Here is a 21,098-nt window from a genome sequence, read left to right on the forward strand (position 1 = left end):
TAGTTTTAGAAGTATTACAATTTGTTAGCATTTCTGTAATGTGATAAACAGAATATATATAATATATATGATTGAACATAAATAAGGTTCAGTAAAGTTGATAGTATAAGTATGATATATAATATATATATATATATAAATCCAAAGGCAAATTACTGAAAAAATGACAATGCTGTGGGGATCAGTGGCTGGATCTCAATGGAGATACAAAAAAAAGCGAAAAGCTAAATCAAAACGATAAAGTAAAACAGCCAGAAAAGTTAGCAGAGCTTTCGGGCAACACTAGTCCTTCATCAGTGCAAGTGAAGGAATTTGGATATATATAAAGAGGATACAAAAACATTACGAAAAAAAGCGGTAGAAGATTATGACAATGAATGAATAAAAAGAAAAAATAACAATTCGCAATTTCAATTGCAAATTACACCACCTCCGCAGTTCGTAAAACCATAAGTACGCCTACTATATTTTAGACTCGGATTTTAGACTAGAATTAAATGTGTATTCGTTTATTACAGGAAGATATAGGTAGTTTGTGTACTTTATGAACTTTCATTTATAATTTAATTGGAAATTACATTTTTGCATCAGTGGCACTCTAAAATGGTAATACATTAATACAGCAAGATTTATAGGCCTACCTTTTAAAAAAAATTGAAAGAAAAAAAGAACAAATACAAGTCAAAGTCAATCACTAACAAATGAATGATAAGAATTAGGAAATAATAATAGATTATGATAGAAAAATTGAATTGAAAATGTATTTGGTAAACTTGGAGAAAGTTCGCAGACTAATGATCCGTGTGTTTTCGAGGCGTGTGTTGAATTTCCGTCCGGGATTACACAGTACACAGGAAGTCATCTTCACTTGGCCGTTAACTATTGCGCATACAAATGCACTTGTTTTACCCGGCCCATTGTGTATGATAACGTCAACGTCATCAAAGCTACTTCGGCTACTCTAGTTCTACATCATTATTTACTAAACTTGTTTTTAGAAAGTTGTATTATGAATTGCCTCTAAAATATTGAAAAATGACTAAACTTAAAACGATTGTTGTAGGCCTATTGTTATTGATTGGATATATATACTCAGTTACAGGTAGGTAAATACAAATCTAATTTATTACACTGGTACAGGCTGGTTGCATTTTTCGCAAAACGTTTGACAAGAATACCGTAAATGAGCTGGCACTTTAAATTAGGTTTTTCCATAAGGTAAAAGTTAAATTCGATATATTGGATCAAGCATCCTAATACAAAATGACAAATGTTCAATATTTTGGTAGAATTGCCGTATTTGATATTTGTTTACATAATCGATAGGTTTACTCATTTCAATTGAATAACAACTGTAACATTTTTAGTAAGTAAATCGTGACAAAATGGTCTAATAGAATACATGGTGCTTATTAATCCCATACCTATTGAATGGAAAGAATCTATAGCCAGAGACCAATACGATGACGAGAGAAATCCTTGTTCCGAAAAGAGAACAAAGATAAATTTTATTATAGGCATTTTGTAAATGAAATATCTACCAATTCCATTGCAGAAGCAAAATGGGAAGTAGTCTTTAATAATGCTGAATTAGATTGGTATGAAGTATGGACAAATAAAATACACAACTTTAAGCACATAAATAGAATTGCACAATTTAATTTTAAATTACTACACAACATTTTACCTTGTAAAAAAAGGCTTAAAGATTGGAAAATAGTAGAAAACAATACACGTGACAGGTGTAAAAAAGAAATTGAATGTCAATTACCTATGCTAGTTGAATGTACAGCAATTCAAAATGTATGGCTTAAATTTAATGACCTCATATTTAAATGTTTTCCAACAGAAGGTACTATCAATTGGTATAAAATAATAACAGGTACACGAAACATGTTGTAGGCCCTAAATGAACTTATTTCATTATTCACATTTTGCATTTACAAATCATGCATTTTGGAAAAATTAGAAAAAACATAAAGTTTATATATTATAAATATTTATACAATTATACATTGAAAATGAGAAGAAATTACAATAAAGGTGGGTGATTCCCACGAAAGAAAAAAAAAGTAAATCGTGTTCAAAATCTGTAATCAAATCTTTAAAAATCATGCATATATGAAATTCTTTCAGCCTATTCATGATAGTCATGGTCTCCATTGTTTTTGAATGGAATTAAAATTCGTCCAAAATATTCGTATTGCACGTTTTGAACTAAACAACAAAAACAGGTTCTCAAAGACAAATAAATATTATTATGCTAATGGTTTATTAATTATCATTACAATTGACAGGATTTATTATAAGGTTCTAATAAATTATGGATTTGCTTAATCATGCTGTAAAGTAATAATAATTAATGACCAACTATGTATTGGTTTGGAGAATTATTGTATTTTTAAATCATGGAATTAGTATGGCCAAATAAAATAATCTGTACAATTTAATGAATACCATTGTAACCGAACTTTTAACATGTACAGGTATTATCCGATCGTGTCAGTGACCTCAGTTAACTTGATGGGTAATATTGCATTATGCATCGGTGATATACACGCAGCTAAGGTGTCATTCTATCAACCTTTGACGATCACACTACCACATCCGTTATTTACTTTTATTTACAATAACAAATCGTGATTATGAAATAATAATTTCCTCCATTTGTTTTGGACGAATAGACTAAAAATAGTAGTTGGTAGTTTCACGTCCCCTCTCATGAAATTGTGGAGCCTTCATTACTATCGACCGAGTTGTTAAGACAAATGTGAAAACACCCACAAATGTGAAAACAACCACAAATGTAAAAACACATCACCCACAAATGTGGAAACAACCACAAATGTGAAAACTCATCACCCACTAATGTGAAAACAACCACAAATGTGAAAACGCATCACCCACGAATGTGAAAACAACCACAAATGTTAAAACACATCATCCACAAATGTAATAAAGAGCGCGCCCACAAATGTGAAGACGATCATCGCCAACAAATGTGATAACACCCACAAATGTGAAAAAAGAAGAAATTTTCGCCCAAAAAAAAACAACCCCAAAAAACAAACCAATTCATGTCAACAATTGTGATACATAAGAAAGAAATTTAATTTGCTATATGTATGTTTATTATGTTTAATTAAGTGTGGTTTTCTTGTTTATTCTGTTATATTTGTTTAGGACCACAATGGAAATGAGTTTGCCGTCTCGGTACTTTATTGTGTTTTTATCCTATGATTTAATGTCAGAATAAAGAAATAACTAGAAAGCCACTCCGAGAGTGCATACCTCCGCCTACTGTAAAATTCTCCTACGGTTAAAAAAAAAATATATATATATATTTGTGCGTGTCTTAATGCTGTTTGTGATTTAGGCTAATTTCACTACAAGCATGTGTATGCGAGTTTGGTGTAATGGTTATGTAACAAGCCTTTCAATTAACAATAGCTTCAGTTGACTAACAATAGAACAGCAACGCGAAAATCAAACGAGTAAATGTGAAAAGAAATAGGTTTTTTAAACTACTCGCATCAAAAATCGTGCACATTAAATCAAATTATGTTTTAAAATTACAAATCACTTAATTATAATTCTTGCCTCATGTACAAAAATGAAGTTCTCGAGAAAATGCAATTTCAGTTTACTTGTTACTTTAAGACTGCTCGCCGGCTTTTGAAAAATTCTGTCCTATCTTTTAACACTAGCAGGTCTGAAAAGTATACTAAAAAGTAGTCCAGAATTGGGACCATGGTCCCAAAATTTAATGGAATGGTCCTTAACCACATATCTATCTGTATATTCATTTTGGTAAAGATCTTGTAATTACTTTTTGAGTAATCCTGCTAACAAACAAACACACGCTACCGATTACATATACCTCCTTGGCGGAGGTAAAAAATAAAAATAACTCGTTGGGGCTATTAGTATTACTATTATACATTACGTATTTCAAAGTCGATGTTCGGTGTTTGTTGGGCATGTACACGATACTACAAGGTCATTTATAACATTGACTTTTAGTTTGTAGTTGTTAAGTTGTTGGTTTACTATTATCAGGAGGTATACCTCACTGTTATTCCATGTCGATTCTACAAGGTCCTATACCATTGCATTTGTAGTGCGTGGTCGTCAATTCGTTGGCTTACTAAGTACGTATAGTTCCAAATCGAGGTTCAGTAGTGTTTGTTGTGCGCGTTCACGACACTACAAGGTCAAGTTCATTTGGTACTCATGTAATGTGTAGTTAACTCGTTGGTCTACTATGTAGGCATGTATAGTTCCACGTAGCATACTACAACCACATACTACAAGTAGCAATGATATGACCTTGACATTGAAGTAACGTGCACGTGCGCAGCTAATTGCAAACATCGACTTAATAGTAAATCAACACGTATCGCGTGCACCCACAAGTATTGAACCAACTCAATATAATGTATATAAATAGGCCTACATTAACATGAACTCGTAAAATACTTGTATCACAAATTCTTAAGTCTAGCACTAATTTTGATGAATTGTTGTTTTTTTTACATTTGTGGGCGAAAATGTCTTTTCACGTTTGGGTGATGTGTTTTCACATTTGTTGGTGATGCGTTTTCACATTTGCCGTTTACCGTAGGCCTACCAGAGCCAACTAAATCGGTGTGGGACTCGAGGACAACCGGTCCTAGTTCTGGTGATAGATAAAGACTCCAGTACAGGTCCAGTATAGTCCTACACAGTTTGTCCGTGTGTACTGTTTAAACGAATCCAGTTCATCATTCGAGATGACTAGGGGGTTAGAAGAAGACCTATATTGTATTGGTCTAATATAGTCTTACATTTATATGGAATAAGTATAACAATAAATGTTTATGAGTTCAATAGTAGGAGGAATATGTCACGAGTTGCTTGTTTAGTATAATTTCATTACATTAATTAAAGATGTTTTGGCCCCAAAAACATGAAACATTAACGTTAATAAAAAAAGACTAGGTCATTTTTCAGTTTGGATATATTAATCACTTTAAAATAAAAAACAACTAACTAACTAAAAATAAGTTTGTCGCTTATAAAAAGACAAAATAAACAGTTAAATTCAGCCAAACACACATTGACTTACAGTAAATTTGACTAAATTACAGGGGTTTTCCTTTTTTTTCAGGTAAATATATATTTTTTTCGATACAATTTTTGGTTTAAAAAAAACCAATAGGCCTACATCTTTAATTTATAGGTTATTATATGTGGCCAACTGTACTCATGAAATCGATAAGAATTGAACTTTAAACAGACTAAAAATTGTATTGTACCGTTGAATGAACATTCTTAATAATAGTTTTATTTCTTTATCAATAAATACTACCGTAGATTATGGTTGTTTCCTCTTTTAGGTGACTTGGTACTAGTTGCTGAACGTATTTCCTTGTTTAAAGCACATTTTGCAAAATCTATCAACGAGACTTTAGATTTTGAATCAATTCAATTGGATCCGCCACCAGAATATGTACAATATGCCGAATTTGATCATAGAGATAGAAAAGTGTATTGGTCTGATAAAGTTAAGAAAGAGGTACGGAGATCAAATTTAGATGGCTCTGATCAAGAAGTTGTATTGTCAGATGTTTGTAAGTACACTTTCAATAATAAAAAAAATAGTTGGATTGTCAGAATGTTAACATGAGCAGTCAATTATTAATAAAATAAAATATTTTCTCAATTCAACGAATACAAACATTATTTATTCTTTTTATAACACATCTACTGTTTTATTCAATTCATCCATCGTAAACCATTGGCGAAGATGCCACAGCCGCTACTGTAGGCCAGTAATCCGGGCCATCCAAAGAGTTGTACGCGGAGTAGAATAAACGGCGTGCACCATAGGATGATTTTCGAATGCGAATTAGTGGCAACATTCTCAAAATGTTGCAAAAAGGTGGACGTGCAATTAAACCCATTATTATCATTTGATATAACTTATGTTAGGTAGAATTAATACCGAACGGTTGTGATACAACCAATCAAATTGCAAGAATATAATCAGGTGTATTACAAAATAAATTGTATTTGCGTATTCTGTACACTTTACTTTGTATAATTGATGGATAAGATTTTATAAATAATTCGATCTTGATTAATGAACACAGTTTTCTAATTGCATTTAAAAGCAAGGATTACTTACAATTTGAAAAAATATAGAATAATTTATTTATGAAAAGCACGGATTTGTCTATCATATACATATATATTAAATAGAGTAACAGCCCTAATGTAGAAAATAATGGAAGTTCTTAGTAGTTACCATAATCTTTTAAGTACCCTCTAGTTATATAAGCTTTTATTTCATTATATGTAGTGTACAAAATATAAAATAGTTAAAGATTAATGTAAAATAATGCCAGACCAGCTGGCATACAATTTGGAATTAAAATGCAGTTTATCACACAGTGTTCACAATCAAATTATTAGATAAATTAATATGTAACAAAAAACTATAAATAGTTACTTAAAATTCACCAAAACTAGAAATACCAAATATAACAAACATTTCAGAAGCACCTACACAGAATTTACTAAAATTCAGCAACATACGCAAACAATTATTGTAACAAACTTTTAAGGAATGAAATGTTCGCTTAGTGGTAATTGAACCAAAGACTACTACAATAGAAACTCATACAGTAAAGCCTGTTTTCCAGTCGACTTTATTCGACGCTATCATCGTTGATCGTTAACAGTTCAACGACGAGCCTAGTAGGCTCACAGTGTAGTAGACGTAGGCCTACTACTATATAGATATTCGGTATCGTATATATATATAAAACATACATTGCAGCAAAAAACACTGAATTGGGGGGTATGTTTGGGAAGGGGAATCACATTTGCCAATTTCCACTGCAAAGGTGCCAACTGAACTGGCATAACTGCTCTCATTGGGATTGGATTGGAGGCATAGTTGTCATTTCTGGCATTATGCTTTTTGGTATTATTTGGATGCCCACGGAATCTGGCATAATGCCGCGGCATTATTTAGCCGTTTTTAACATACTCTGGCATAATTTTGTGTTTTTTGTTTTGTTTTACCCAATTTCTGATTGTTTTTTTCCCGATTAAATAAAAAAAAAAATGTTATTCGTTAAAAATCACCAGCATTTGATAACTTTATTTGTAAACTATAAATAGTACTTTCTTTGCTTTTTAGCAGTTAATATTCCCAATAACTAGAACAAGAATAAGATATTGAATTCCAACATTAATTGATCTGCTGCTGTATAAACTAGATGAAAGTCGCTATGTGAATAGTATATATATATAGTATAATCTAATTATACTATAATATAATATTATGTACTATAATCAGGATTAGGTTGACATTTTTGGTTAGCAATAAATAATTATTAATAATAATCGATCTTAATTTAGTTGTGTTATACGGTAATGTATGTAATACATTAATATTATAGCACGGAGGATAAACATTGTAACAAATCAGATAACAAATCATATCGAACATTATCCGAAATGAGTCATTTATGTAATTTTCTTTTAAATTTGTAAAATGATTGCTACTCAACATGATCAACAACGGACAATTAGTTTACGAGTATTCCATTTATTCCGATTGCTCAACAAATTGGAACGTTTATTTAATTATTGTTTAATTGGGGGGTATGTTTGGGAAGGGGAATCACATTTGCCAATTTCCACTGCAAAGGTGCCAACTGAACTGGCATAACTGCTCTCATTGGGATTGGATTGGAGGCATAGTTGTCATTTCTGGCATTATGCTTTTTGGTATTATTTGGATGCCCACGGAATCTGGCATAATGCCGCGGCATTATTTAGCCGTTTTTAACATACTCTGGCATAATTTTGTGTTTTTTGTTTTGTTTTACCCAATTTCTGATTGTTTTTTTCCCGATTAAATTGTTAGTGTGCTAACAAAAAAACAATAATAATAATAATAATAAATTATTAATTTATTTAATTGTTGTTTGATCCGATTATCAGTGGCGGATCCAGGCATTGAATTAGAGATAGGGGTTGAACTGTCTCCTACAATCTTTTGCATTGTACCTGCCGTCTAATGTAGGTTATCATGCTTCTGATCATAATCCCTTTATTTCTATGGTGTGCGTTTTTATACAAACATGTAACGAGACATGAAAACATGCCTATTGTTATGCGTTTCGTTATGTAGTCATATATTCTTTCCATGTGTTACTCTCTGTTCCGACATTTTTGTCCTAAAAATTAGAAATGGATTAAATTGTATTATTTATTGTAGTTTATTTTATTTTATTTTCTCACAGCATTATCTAGATTTGTTATTGAAGAGAAGAATGGCAATATGTACTGGTCAGACCTAACATGTAATTGTATCAAAGTCGTCAACTTGACTTCTTTGAGAAATTATACGCTAGTAGATGTTATGAAAAAGCCTTCTGGAATAGCTATCGATGTAGAAAACAAGTAATTATTTCACAACATTTTACATATCACATTACCCTTAAAGATATATTGTCCCCCCCCCCCCTGAAAAAATATTTGTTTTTAATATTTGTTGTTGAATATGCCATTTTAAGTAACATAACATAATAGTTCTTCACTTTGAACAAAAATTGGATAAAAAAAAGATTATTTATCTGAAAAAACTCAAATTGACTGGAATTCATTGGTTGAATTTAACCGTTTATTTTGTCTTTTTATAAGTGAAAACATTGAACTGTGAAATTGCTTATTCAAAGTCTTTTTAAATTAATCTTCATTTTTCGTGTTTTTTGGGGACAATACATCTTTAATATTATTACTAAGGATTTATATTGTCATTACCACTGTTATTGCCACTGTTACTCAGTACACTGTTATATTGATTCCCATTGTACTATTGTCAATGTTATTACTGCTATTGCTCTGTTCGACCACCAATCTACTTTCTCTGAATGCTAACTCCTGTTAAACTGCAACAGAATACTTTACTGCCACAGCTGCTACTGTACTCCAATTGCTATCATTAATTTACTATTCTGATACTGTAATGTTACAGTAACTTGTATAAACGTGTATCAGATCCACACTAAAATCAACAATTACAGTATTGATATAATTGTCTTACTTTTTGTTCTTTTTAGTTATATTTACTGGACCGATATTGTGGGTTTTAAAAAATCGAAGATTGGAAGAGCTCGCTTGTCGGATGGTGGTGGTGTAGAAATACTAATAGAAAACGAACTTTCTAACCCTATATCTATCACAATTGACAAAAATGGTAAATTATTTCATCTACTATTCATTCAAAATGACATTAATAGACTATATCATATAATACTAAACTTACTGGGTACTGTGACTAATTATGTTGTTAAGCTAAGTGAATGATGGGCTTAATGGGATCCGACATAATAGCATCATGCAGAGTTAGGTTATAGACTTTTTACAAAAGAGTAAACAGTTTATGATTTAGCATCACATGGTTATAAATGTGATACTGTATTTTGTATAGCACTTCTGACATTTAGATTAATTCAAATATGATTTAGAAGTTTACTGTAGCCGTTTTTTCACCTCAGTAGTATGACTACGGCCTAAGAGATAAATCTGAACCTAAAACAAGTTTGTATTTAACTTTTAAAGAAAACCAGCTTTATTGGTGTGACGGTAAAATAGAATCATCTGCTGCAAATGGTATTAACCGACGCGATGTGGTCACAACAAACTTCGACAATGCAAGGTATCCAGTGGATGTTAAGATCTTTGGTCCGGATGTGTATTGGGTTCAGGAAGGAAGACCCGAGCTTGTGAGGGCCAATAAGAAGACTGGAAACGATATAGAACCGATCAGTAATTCATTATTTTCACAAGCTGAAAGTGTGGATATATTTAAAAGTAATAGAAATTTATTGTTGTCGGTTTGACATGCATTTTTAAATAATAATAATAATAATAATATTTATTCGGCAAAAGTTCTTAAAAGTACGTTTTACAATTCATCTTGCCAGGAGCAAGTAATAGGCATGAGCCCAAACAGAAAACTGCTCTTACTCCATCATTATTATAAAATACAAAAATAACAAAACTAAGTAGTACAAATTCATTAAAAACAAAACAAGACAAAGTTATAATGGAATACACCAATTAAGAATAAGCTGCATTGAATAAACAATATAAATAATATAAACAATTACAACTTAATATTTTGAGTTGGGCTTTAAAGTTTGAAATTGTAGCACATTGTTTAATTTCATTGGGAAGCTCCCATAATCTAGGAAAAATAACAAACGATGAATTTAAAAATGTATTAAACGCCCTTCACACCTCTCACTTGATCTCACAAACTCATTAAAGGATGAGGGACAGAGGCCATGCATTATTTTAAAACCTAATGTGAGTCTATACACTTTAAATATATTTTCAATACTTAAAATATTTAGGGTCTTTAACCTATATAAATATGAAGTGTCCCAATTTCCTTCTTTTCTGTAAATAATTATTCTAGTGGCCTTTCTCTGTACCCTTTCAAGTCTATACATATGAGATATTTCAGTAGGTGCCCACATACAACAACAGTAAGTCATAACAGGTAATATTAGTGCTTTGTAAAGATTTAGCAATGCGTTAAACATTGGGTAAAATGGCAAATGTGTACTCGCACATTGACTTTGTGTGTAGTGGAGATAGTCACATCGTTAATTCGTCACAAGACGAAAATAGTATGATCTAGTTAATTGACACTCTAGAAATAGGTACTTGAAAGGTACACGTGGCTATTGAAGTATTATATTACTTTCATAATTATGTAGGACTAGTTATATTGCTTAGATAAGAGACAAGATAAGAAAGTTAGATAAGTTGCAAATCAGACCGCATCCTTCAAAAGTGTAATGGAAGACTACACAAGTTTGTTTCAATTTTTTTTTTATAGAAATGGACGCTTGCAGAAGCGACCCTTGTCAGAATGGCGGAACATGTGTCAATGGAATATCAGACTACAAATGTCTTTGTAGACTGGGGTATAGAGGGAAACAATGCAACAAAGGTGAGTTTATATCAGACTAATGTGATTCAATAGGACCAATGCAAACAATGGATGTTTTTTAATTTAATGAGGAGAAAACGTTTCATTTGACAAATACCATACATTCATTATTGTTTTATAACACATTTTTCCAAAAATAAACTTCAACAATCGTTCGTTTTGTTTTTCGCTTCGCTATTGAAGCCTAATCTCCATTAGGCGAATTTAAATATTTGACCAATTAGCTTGCGTATTAATGATTTCATCTAGGTTTTGTGACGTAACGTGAAAAAAGGCCAATTAGAACCTAAAAAACGTTCGCGCGAATATTCGCTAATGGAAAAACGGGCTTAATAGGCCACGTAATGCGACGCCTGTGATTTGGCTACTACGGAGCACTCTGTATATTTACAGATTGGTTTTCGGTGTTGCATTGTTTTACGCATGTTGTTCTTCTAGTGTTGATATATCCTGTAATGAAAGAACAAACATCTATTTTTTTCTAGGTGATTTTATACTCATCACTGACACTTTTAATGCAGAAATAAGTATATCTGAGGGAAAGTTAGAAAACAATACGTTGAATTTTAAAAAGATACCTATTGAACCTACCCCAGAAAGCCCGGTTAGTGTACAATACGACCCAATAGATGAACGTATATATTGGGCAGATACGCGAAAGAATGAAATTAACCGAGTTAATCTTGATGGATCGAATTTTGAACATGTCGTTACCATTACTGAAGGAAATGGTAAGTTTTTGAAAGAATTAAGTTGATTATATTTAATGCATAATTTTATTTCGATTTGATAGTAAGCATAACGTTCTTTTACACTTACCATTTATTGACAAATATTCACCCAGCAACTAACTTAAAACAGTTCTTTTTAATTAATTATTAAGTATTGTTAGGCGCTCTGTTCTTTGTAGGGCGCCATATAAAAACTTGTATAGAATAGAATAACTTTGTAATATATCTACATGAATTGAAGGGCGTTTGATAACTAAAACAAGGCCATATGGCTGAAGTCGAGTGCACAAATTTGAGTTAGAGTTTACCGACCAACCGACCAACATAGTGAGCTGTAGAGTCGCGTTTGCACGCGACTAATAATATTTTCTAAAACGAAAAATGTGAAATGTATTGTTTAGAATAAGATGCATCTAGTTTTGGTAAACAATGAACACATTTTCTATTCTAGCTCCAGTAGATATGACATTAGATATTGTGAACAGGCATATATACTGGACGAGTAATGGATTGTCAGATCGAATTGAAGTCATCAACTTTAATGGTACTGGACGAATGGTTCTAGTTAACAGCACACTAGAATACCCTACATCATTAGCCCTTGATATTTCTGCCGGGTAGGTTTACGTTAACTACCGTACATTATGACTATAATTGACAGATTGTAAATTAAAAATCAAAATCAAATCAAAACGTAAATTCAACACAAAAAAACCCCCATAAAAATTAACACAATTTTTAATGAAATATGTTTTTTTAGGTTTTAAATTTAAATTGAGGCTGTTTATTTATGTTAACACGTAACAAGAATGTCTCAAATCGTAAGATCCTACAGCAGGTTGACGTGTTACCAATACTTACCCTTAAAGAAATTATTTTGTGCACTGACTGGGTTCTGTATCTGCATCATTCTGTCTGTTTCCCCGGCAATATTTAAAAATGATAATATGTTGCAAATTACTGGACAGATTTTCTCCCAAAATTGCCAGTATAGGACCATTTATGAAGTGTTGCAAGTTGTGTTCAAAAGTCACATAAGAGTCATAAGCCAATCTAAAAAATGAATAAAAAACCAATTCTTTCAGAAAATAATTGTCATATCCACACACGTACATTGGCATAGGGTGAAATCGTCATGTGTTCAGGAATTTATGGTCAAAAATCAGGATGATGTATGTAGGGGATGTATGTCTTTGGTTGTTGGTTCTTGACCTACTGACCAAATTTGAAAGAAAGATCGGTTTAGTATGCTAAATTTCTGATACACAGAACCCTGCCAGTGCGTCCCTATATTTCTTATTGATAAAAATTGCGTTGATTAAAAAAGATTTTGATGCTTTTTACGTTTTTAATTTTTTTTTACGATTAGTGGCTCTATGCGTTTTGAAAACTATTTCATAAAACAATATTTTACGAATTGGTTGATGTTTACTGTTTTGTAATTGTATATATATGTCTATATTAAGATTCATTTATTGGATTGATGCAGCCGCTGACACAAAAATCGAAAGAGCACAACTTAATGGTGAAGATCGTCAAGACTTCGTTACAGAAGGAATAAAAACCTCAAAATCCCTAGCAGTAGACACTGTTGGTAAGATTACGTACCGTCTGTGTACAATTTTATTTGTGTCAAAAAGTACGAAATATAAAAAACCCCTTTACATAGAACTATTGTTATATAGGCTTGCGCACCTTTTCAAATCTAAATCGATGTTAACTACCAATATGTATTTTTACGAAGACAAAAGCAGTTTATGTATCTTGTATCTTCTATGTTAAACACTGAACACTCTTTCCTGATGAGACTAATCGCTGTTAATTCTCTTGTTTTAGATCGTAGATTGTATTGGATCGACGAAAGTTTTAATCGAATTGTATACGTGCCACTCGACTCTGATTCAAACAAGTTTCCATTACCAATAATAACAGAGTTAACATCCGTTAATGATTTTGCCATTTATGGACCTTATCTTTACTGGTTAGAGGATACAAGCATTTTAAGAGCATCAGTTGATGGAGAGATGGAACAAGAATCTGTGATTTTCTATGATTCAAATGTTCGATTCCAGAGTATATTTATTCATAGTATGTTTTTCAGAGAGACGGGTTTATAAATGTAAAAGGCGTCGACGAGAGGGAAGGGATGGGGGCCACTAATTGACACAACTTTGCAAGTATTTTAGTTCGATTTATATACTTGTGGTATCATTTTGAAGAGATATAAGTGAACATCTATCGTCGGACAGCTCACTGTGTTTTTATATTAATTTATAAACTGGCTATCCAGATGTATCGATCTCCTATGGTCATGCAATGTATTAAAAATGTTTCTTTTAAGCAAAAGCACAATATAATAATTTGCCTTGAAGTGAAACATTTTATCTCGTAGAGATTTAATCAATATATATGTGGTCATACAATTACATGACATGAAGCCAAAATTATAATCAATAGAATTAGAAATACGCCTCACTGTCAAATTTGCAAAGCAAAAATAGTTACCATTTTCTTCTGCTCAAACCCTTAACCTTCACATTTTAGTTTGTGTACCTTAACATTTTAATTGGTGTGGTGCAAAATGTTCTAATTATTATCAATACTGTACTATATCTAGGTGTAGATGAGTGCTCTAGTAACCCTTGCATGTCCGGTGGTATTTGTTTTGATGGGTGGTCAAGTTTCACTTGTGAATGTCCATCAGGCTACTCTGGCACACTATGTGAAGAAGGTATCGTATTCTAAACATTCGTATGAATTGTTCTGATTAATGTTTTCCAATGTTTCCACGATAATTGACCGAATACTTCAATTATGTATTTCAAAATAAGATTGAGTATATTATATTTGTTTCTGTTTTATTAATTATTCTAATTCACAATAAGTTTTAAATAAGTTTTTATATACTATATTCATCAATTATTTTCATTTTACAGTAGGCCTATTATTTAAAGACTATATTAATTTTGTTATTGTTATTATACAGTACAATCGAATTACTATACTACTGTAATAAACAAAATCATATTTTTTATGACCATATCGATGATTTATTACCATCACTACAATTACCCCAATCATTGATTAACATCCCTCCATTGTTCTTATATCGTTTTTATCTTGTCTTCATCGTTGCCATATCAAACATTATGTCCTCAAAACATTCTTTAGTACACATGTTTAACTGATAATTATTATTTCGAAATCGACAGCTCCTCTAACAACAACTGTTGGCAGTTTAATAAATACAACGCCACAGCAGCAGCAGCAGCAGTCAAGCACTGATCCCACTCTATTGGTCGGTATACTGATTCCCTCTGTCTGTTTAGCTATTTTGTTAATTTTTGCTGCCGTACGGTATAGAAATAGACACCATACTGCAAAGATGACACCAGGTATTTCCTTTCATATTTATATGTTTTCTAATATAAAGTCATTGGCTTATCATTTAAATGTGCTAACGTTTGATATTGCATTTAAATTAAAGTTAAAGTAATGTTGTTTAATGACGATTAAAGCGCTTTGGTTTAAGGAACGCGGGTTCTTTTCTTGCAAACACTACAGATGAAATAAGTATACGTACTGTATTTAAACTATGTTTTTTAACAGCTAGAGATATAGAGATGCTAATTCCACGAATCGAGCCGGATATTAAGTTCAAAGGTCATGAGTTAAAAGACAATGAACATCTTGATTGGGATAACCGTGTCTTGATCGGCGGAGGTCGATTTGGGAAAGTGTTCTCATGTACTTTAAAAGGTGTAGCAGGACAGGCTGATATTGAAGTCGCCGTAAAGACGCCACTAGGTGCGTAGTCATCCATTCTAATCAATTATCACTAACATAAAGATAATATTTCTTGATCTTGAAATTTTGAATATAATGTTAATTAGTAGGTCTCTAACTATTACTTATGTTTATATTTACTTGGCAAGTTGCTTGCAAAGTATATTGCAAGTAGGCCTACTATATATTAATTCGTATATTTGTATGCATGCATGTACAATCAACCGAAAATGAATGTTGCTACTAATATAATAATAGGCAATTACCAATACATTGATACAAATCTAAAATCTTATTATTATTATCTTATAATCTTAAGTTATGTGTATCTTCAATAAATAAATAGCACGTCCTCTGTCGGTCTCTGCATTTCTCAGTATTTCGCTCAGTTTATGAGCGCTTAATTATTTTATTTTCTTATTATCTAATTATTTAGATACTTCATCGGCTGGTGAGAAGGAAGATTTCAAAAATGAAATTGACTTAATGATCCAACTTGGAAATCATCAAAATGTTCTCAGTATATTAAAATGTAGGACAACTTATGACCCACTTTTAATTATTACTGAATACATGAAATACGGAAGCATGCTTCACTTCTTACGAGCCTCAGAGCAGGTATGTGTACATATGGGTAATGTATCGTAAGACCAAGTTTTACTATCGAACACAAAAACAAAATCTTGCGCCACTTGACTCAGGTAGTGCGCAGTGAGGTGTACAGCTTTGAACAAACACAAATACGAATAAACCGTCACTATACACATAGGCTACTTGCAGTTAATATATAACAGGAGGTGTATCTTCTCATATAAGTTATTAATTACAATTTTGTTTTGTTTGGTCGAGCGTTTATTAGAATTCAACTCTGTGCATAAAAAAACACACGAAATTGCAGTAACGTTTCCTCTCTTACCAAAGTTGTAGCTTTACATACAGTAATTTCTTAAGTCACTCCACGCATTGTGTTATGCCTTCTGTCACTTTCATGTGTTTCAACCTTTTTAAACAATGAATTGCAATAATTTTGTTTGTTTTGTTTTCTTTGATTTTCGATAAGAATAGATGATGAAAGAAAATGAATTCACTGACACAACGTACAATGTTGGACTTGTAGAACTATATAGTTTAGCCAGACAAATTGCATCTGGAATGGTAAGATTTTCAGACCGTTTGGCAATTATTAATATTATTTATATGATTTGGGCTTAATTTATTGTATTTTCATCATAAATAATATCAGTCCTGAGCAGCCTTTTACTTTTATTCAATCCGAGACAACTATCATTCAGATATAAGAGCGTTTGAAAACAAATCCCACTAACCTCACTGCATTAACAAATTCAAGCATCCCGGAATTATTTCCTTAAAATAATTGTTAGAAAAAAATAGGAAGAGACATAGAGAACGCAAAAATATTCATACTCCTGTATTCATAGGACTATGTCGCTGCAAACAAAATAGTTCATGGTGATTTAGCAGCAAGAAACATTCTAGTGGGAGAAAACCTGATTGCAAAAGTTGCTGATTTTGGACTTGGACAAGACGTATATGAGAGAGGCTACATCAAAGTATCCGATGGTGAAGTGCCCTTAAAATGGTATAGCTTGGAAACAATATTTGAAAAACGGATGTCATCAGAAAGTGATGTGTAAGTAAGAGAAAAGTATAACTATAACTATTAATCTATTTTAATACAATCGTTGAAATAATATCGTATAGGCCTATTAATTATGACATCACACAAAACCATCGTCTATGGCTATTCATTTTAAGGCACAATTATGATAAATAAAGCACGATTTCGTTTGAACATCGGTTAGTAGTTATTATATTTTTATAATTACTGGTATGTATTGTAAAATTTAGATGGTCTTTTGGTGTTGTTTTGTACGAAATATTTACCTATGGAAAAGTTCCATATCCAGATGTTCTCATAGACATGCTTCCTAAGAAACTGCAAAAAGGATACCGAATGAAACAGCCAGACAACTGTCCTCATCAAGTGTAAGTAACTTATTACTAATACATTTTATTTCTATTTTAGTCTCAATACATTAGTAATTTTAAAGATGTTACACGACGAGAGATAAATCAGTTCTGTGCACTCACACGCTCATATCCGAGTTACATTCGACCTAACTGTTCCATGTGTGGTCACTTAATTTCCTATACCTCCACGATGTTTACGTGATATAACTCCGATAGGTTTTAGATTTAACTTCTTTAGGTTTCTTTAGGTTAAAAAAGCTCTTCCATCATAATTTAATAGAGATAGAGAAAAAGACTTTAGAAATTAATCCGTAGCGTTTAATTCAGGATCATTGATCACGATCGGCGCAAAATTACTGGTGCACATTGAAAATTCTTTTGTAATCTTGCCTCTAGGGCTTCGCTTGCGTAATAAACTTTAATCGCGTTTAATTGTCAGCTTAGGCCTATGCACATTGTATTTCATTTGCGTTTTCCAAATCCCTTTCTTCAGTCTTGCTAGATCAGACCGTTTCTTCGTCAACAAAATGACGAGCTTTAGGTTGAAAACTTCGAATTTAACAAAAAAGACTTTGCAAATTTTAAAGTTTAGACCAGTTGTTGAGAAACTTCGTTCGTTAGGCCATCTTTCTTCACAAATTAGGTTGCTGAAGCGAATCAAATATTAAACAGTCTTTGTAGTTCTGTGATCCCGCAGTCTCTAGTGAATATTTTAGACAGACACCCCAACATTTTCTAAACAGCGTGGCAAACAAGAGTTTGGCAAAGTGCAGACTCGGATTTAACCCTCGGCGGGCCTCTAGTAGGCATATACAGACACACACAGCCATGTATTGTTACGACGCTTACGTAATCTAGTACGTTTTTCTTTAAATACTTTATTTATCGCAACTTATTTAAATACAGAAGACGGTATTTTGATTAATGGCAAACCATTCAAAAAGGAATTTTCTTGCTTTAAAAATATATTTCTACCTTTTCAGATATTCTATAATGAAGAGATGTTGGAAGAAATCTCCTGATAAACGACCGACCTTTGATATTTTATTTAATGAATTAGACACTTTGTTAGAGAATGCTACTGTGACGAAAAATGAATATCTACCAATGGAATCTGTTAATCTAATTACAGAAGCGGTATGTATTTTATTTTTGGTTACTAGTAGTTTGTAAATTTTGCATTAAAATGAAATATTAAAATACCTTTGTCTTATGCACAAACTGCCACGAGTGTCCAACAGTCCAATATAGGCCTAGTATGTTATTTTTTCTTTTTATATAGCAGGTTTTTTGATTGGGTTTTCCCGAGATAACCAGAATCGTCGTCAGAATCCTTGGACTAATTAATTAAACTGTTATTGTTGTGCTCTTTTCTACTAGGAATGTATAAGTTCAACAAAAGACACTGCAGACAATTATGAGACGTTTATAAGATCTACAAGCGAAAACTTATACGAGACTCCCATTCAACCTAATGATGTGTATATGACTCCTACGTCTAGTTCCCCAAACATGTACATGACTTGCACACCAGGCCTGGAATCACAAATGTCTAACCCATATGAAATACCTACATATCAATCTACGCCAGTCAATGAAATAGAAAATCCCTATTTAAATTAAGCATATTAATTAACATTTTGGAATCAAATTTGGATCAATATTACAGTGTACATATTAGGCCTAATTTATATTTCAATTTTAATATTTGAATAAGTTGACAATGAATTTTTATCATAGTATTTTGCAAGCAGTTTCTATAACTTCTTCTTTGCTTGCTTCAACTCGCGAACGAAGATTCGAAGGCAGGCACGATCACAGTGCAGTTAGGGGAAAATGGCAAAATCACAACTGTGGTTATGTTACAAGAGTTGTCAAAACAATATAAATTATCTGATAAAACTCCTAGAAAGTAGGAAGCCTTTTGCCATTTCCCCCTGACTCAGTGGGTAAGATGCTGTGTAGTAAATGTTATGTCTGTATGAGTTCTGATTTTCCTCCCATTCCCATTTTTGCAAATTCCTCGAAGAAGAGGGATGGATAGCGTTTCCATGCCATTCGTCGCGATTTATGTTGCAGAAATTAATACTTTATTTAGTGTGTCTTTGTACCCTCCTATGCTACGTTTCTCCATACAATGCAATCTCGTCATTTAGAGCTGCGGTGGCCCTTTGATGCTAAATAAAATGGTGAAGAGTGTTGGAGCGAGAACACACCTTTGATTTACGTCGTTTTCTATTTGAAAAGGTTCTCATCTCAAATTTCTGTATCGGACTTGTAAGATCGACGTCGCGAATGCTACGTACAACCATTTGCTTTTAATCAAGAAGTTTCCATATACTATACCATTATTTAATCACGATGATTTTGAAGGGAAAAAGGATTAAACTGCATTCTTAATTAAATAGTTAATAAACCATTTTTTGACCATTTTCAAAAATCTCTCTTTATATCGATTTATGAACTATTATAATCTTACTTACTGTACACGGTATTTCGCAAAATGTCTACAAACACAAGTTATTTCTAAAAGCAGCACACAAGCTCTAATAAGATTTTAAATATTATGTACATATTTTGTAGTTTATTACTGGTACTAATCTTGTTTTGTAATATTGCATTTAAATGTTATTACATGTGTAGTTCAATATAGGATGTTAAAATTGATCATTAGAAGCATAATCTAGATTCACAACAAACTACTATATCAGGATAGTCATCTGAAAGTCATGGGTTCGAGCCCCAAAGTGGTCAATTTACTGAACATTAATTACAATTATACCAGATACAACATACACAAATCTTACAAACGCATTATTACTATTATACCTTTCTCACACCTGCAAAAGTAACAACTTGTAACCAGTTTGTATAGTGTGAAGACAAACCAAAAGATTTCACATGGGTCCCTTGTGAAATCTCGAGAGAAAAGCACACTGATGAGAGGCCTGTTTTTGTCCCGAGATGTACCGTCAGTTGGTAATGCTCTCGTGCATGTATTTTGCCTCATATTAAACTGACCAATCATAGTAATTAAATAGCGCGTAATATGCTTCCTCCCAAGATTTCTCATGGTTCGCGTATGTGTGTATGAAAACATGTAATAAATCAGATCTAAACCAGTTTATGTACAATTTATGCAGGTGTGAAAAGGGTATTAGATTAGTATATCTTTGGAGGGAGTTACCAAATTTGTTACATATTAGATTAGTATATCTTGGGAGGGAGTTACCAAATTTGTTACATATTGGTTATATTTGTGTTAAAACATCAGGTGAATCATCAAATTTTAGCTATGAATAGAATTAAGGGCAGCTTACATACTGTAGATTTTTAGTCGCGTGCAAACGCGACTCTACAGCTCACTATATCGGTTGGTCGGTAAACACTAACTCAAATTTGAGCATGTGACTGTAGCCATGTATATGGCCTTGTTAATCTGCTTTACACTTTATCAACAATAAGTGATTTCAATAAGATTTCTGTTATTTTTTATGAGCTTATTTGGTATTTTTGGATCAAGATGTAAAGAAAATTGTAATAATTTGTTTTCTATTTTGTTATTT

The 21,098-nt window shown here is 32.2% G+C and overlaps 1 protein-coding gene across 1 annotated transcript; it reads left to right on the top strand.

Annotated features, from left to right (window-relative positions):
* Positions 1 to 869: 869 nt before the first annotated feature.
* LOC144836862 (uncharacterized) lies at positions 870 to 19,307 on the top strand. The gene is made up of 19 exons (XM_078691757.1): positions 870 to 1,102; positions 5,379 to 5,612; positions 8,301 to 8,460; positions 9,120 to 9,256; positions 9,622 to 9,873; positions 10,910 to 11,023; positions 11,509 to 11,754; positions 12,206 to 12,371; positions 13,221 to 13,348; positions 13,591 to 13,842; positions 14,372 to 14,485; positions 14,967 to 15,149; positions 15,364 to 15,561; positions 15,977 to 16,158; positions 16,606 to 16,695; positions 16,980 to 17,191; positions 17,410 to 17,547; positions 18,516 to 18,669; positions 18,913 to 19,307. The coding sequence occupies exons 1-19, from the start codon at positions 1,036 to 1,038 to the stop codon at positions 19,153 to 19,155; spliced, it is 3,270 nt and encodes a 1,089-aa protein (XP_078547883.1). The 5' UTR covers positions 870 to 1,035; the 3' UTR covers positions 19,156 to 19,307.
* The last annotated feature ends 1,791 nt before the right edge of the window (positions 19,308 to 21,098 follow it).

This window comes from Antedon bifida, chromosome 3, assembly GCF_963402885.1.
Source record: "Antedon bifida chromosome 3, ecAntBifi1.1, whole genome shotgun sequence".
Taxonomy (NCBI): Eukaryota; Metazoa; Echinodermata; class Crinoidea; order Comatulida; family Antedonidae; genus Antedon; species Antedon bifida.

What these genes read in the sequence shown, in the direction of transcription:
- LOC144836862 (XM_078691757.1), top strand. Translation starts at nt 1,036, where the DNA reads ATGACTAAACTTAAAACGATTGTTGTAGGCCTATTGTTATTGATTGGA. An exon ending in GACAAATTGCATCTGGAATG is followed by an intron (nt 16,696 to 16,979) that starts GTAAGATTTTCA and finishes CTGTATTCATAG; the next exon opens with GACTATGTCGCTGCAAACAA. An exon ending in GACAACTGTCCTCATCAAGT is followed by an intron (nt 17,548 to 18,515) that starts GTAAGTAACTTA and finishes CTACCTTTTCAG; the next exon opens with ATATTCTATAATGAAGAGAT.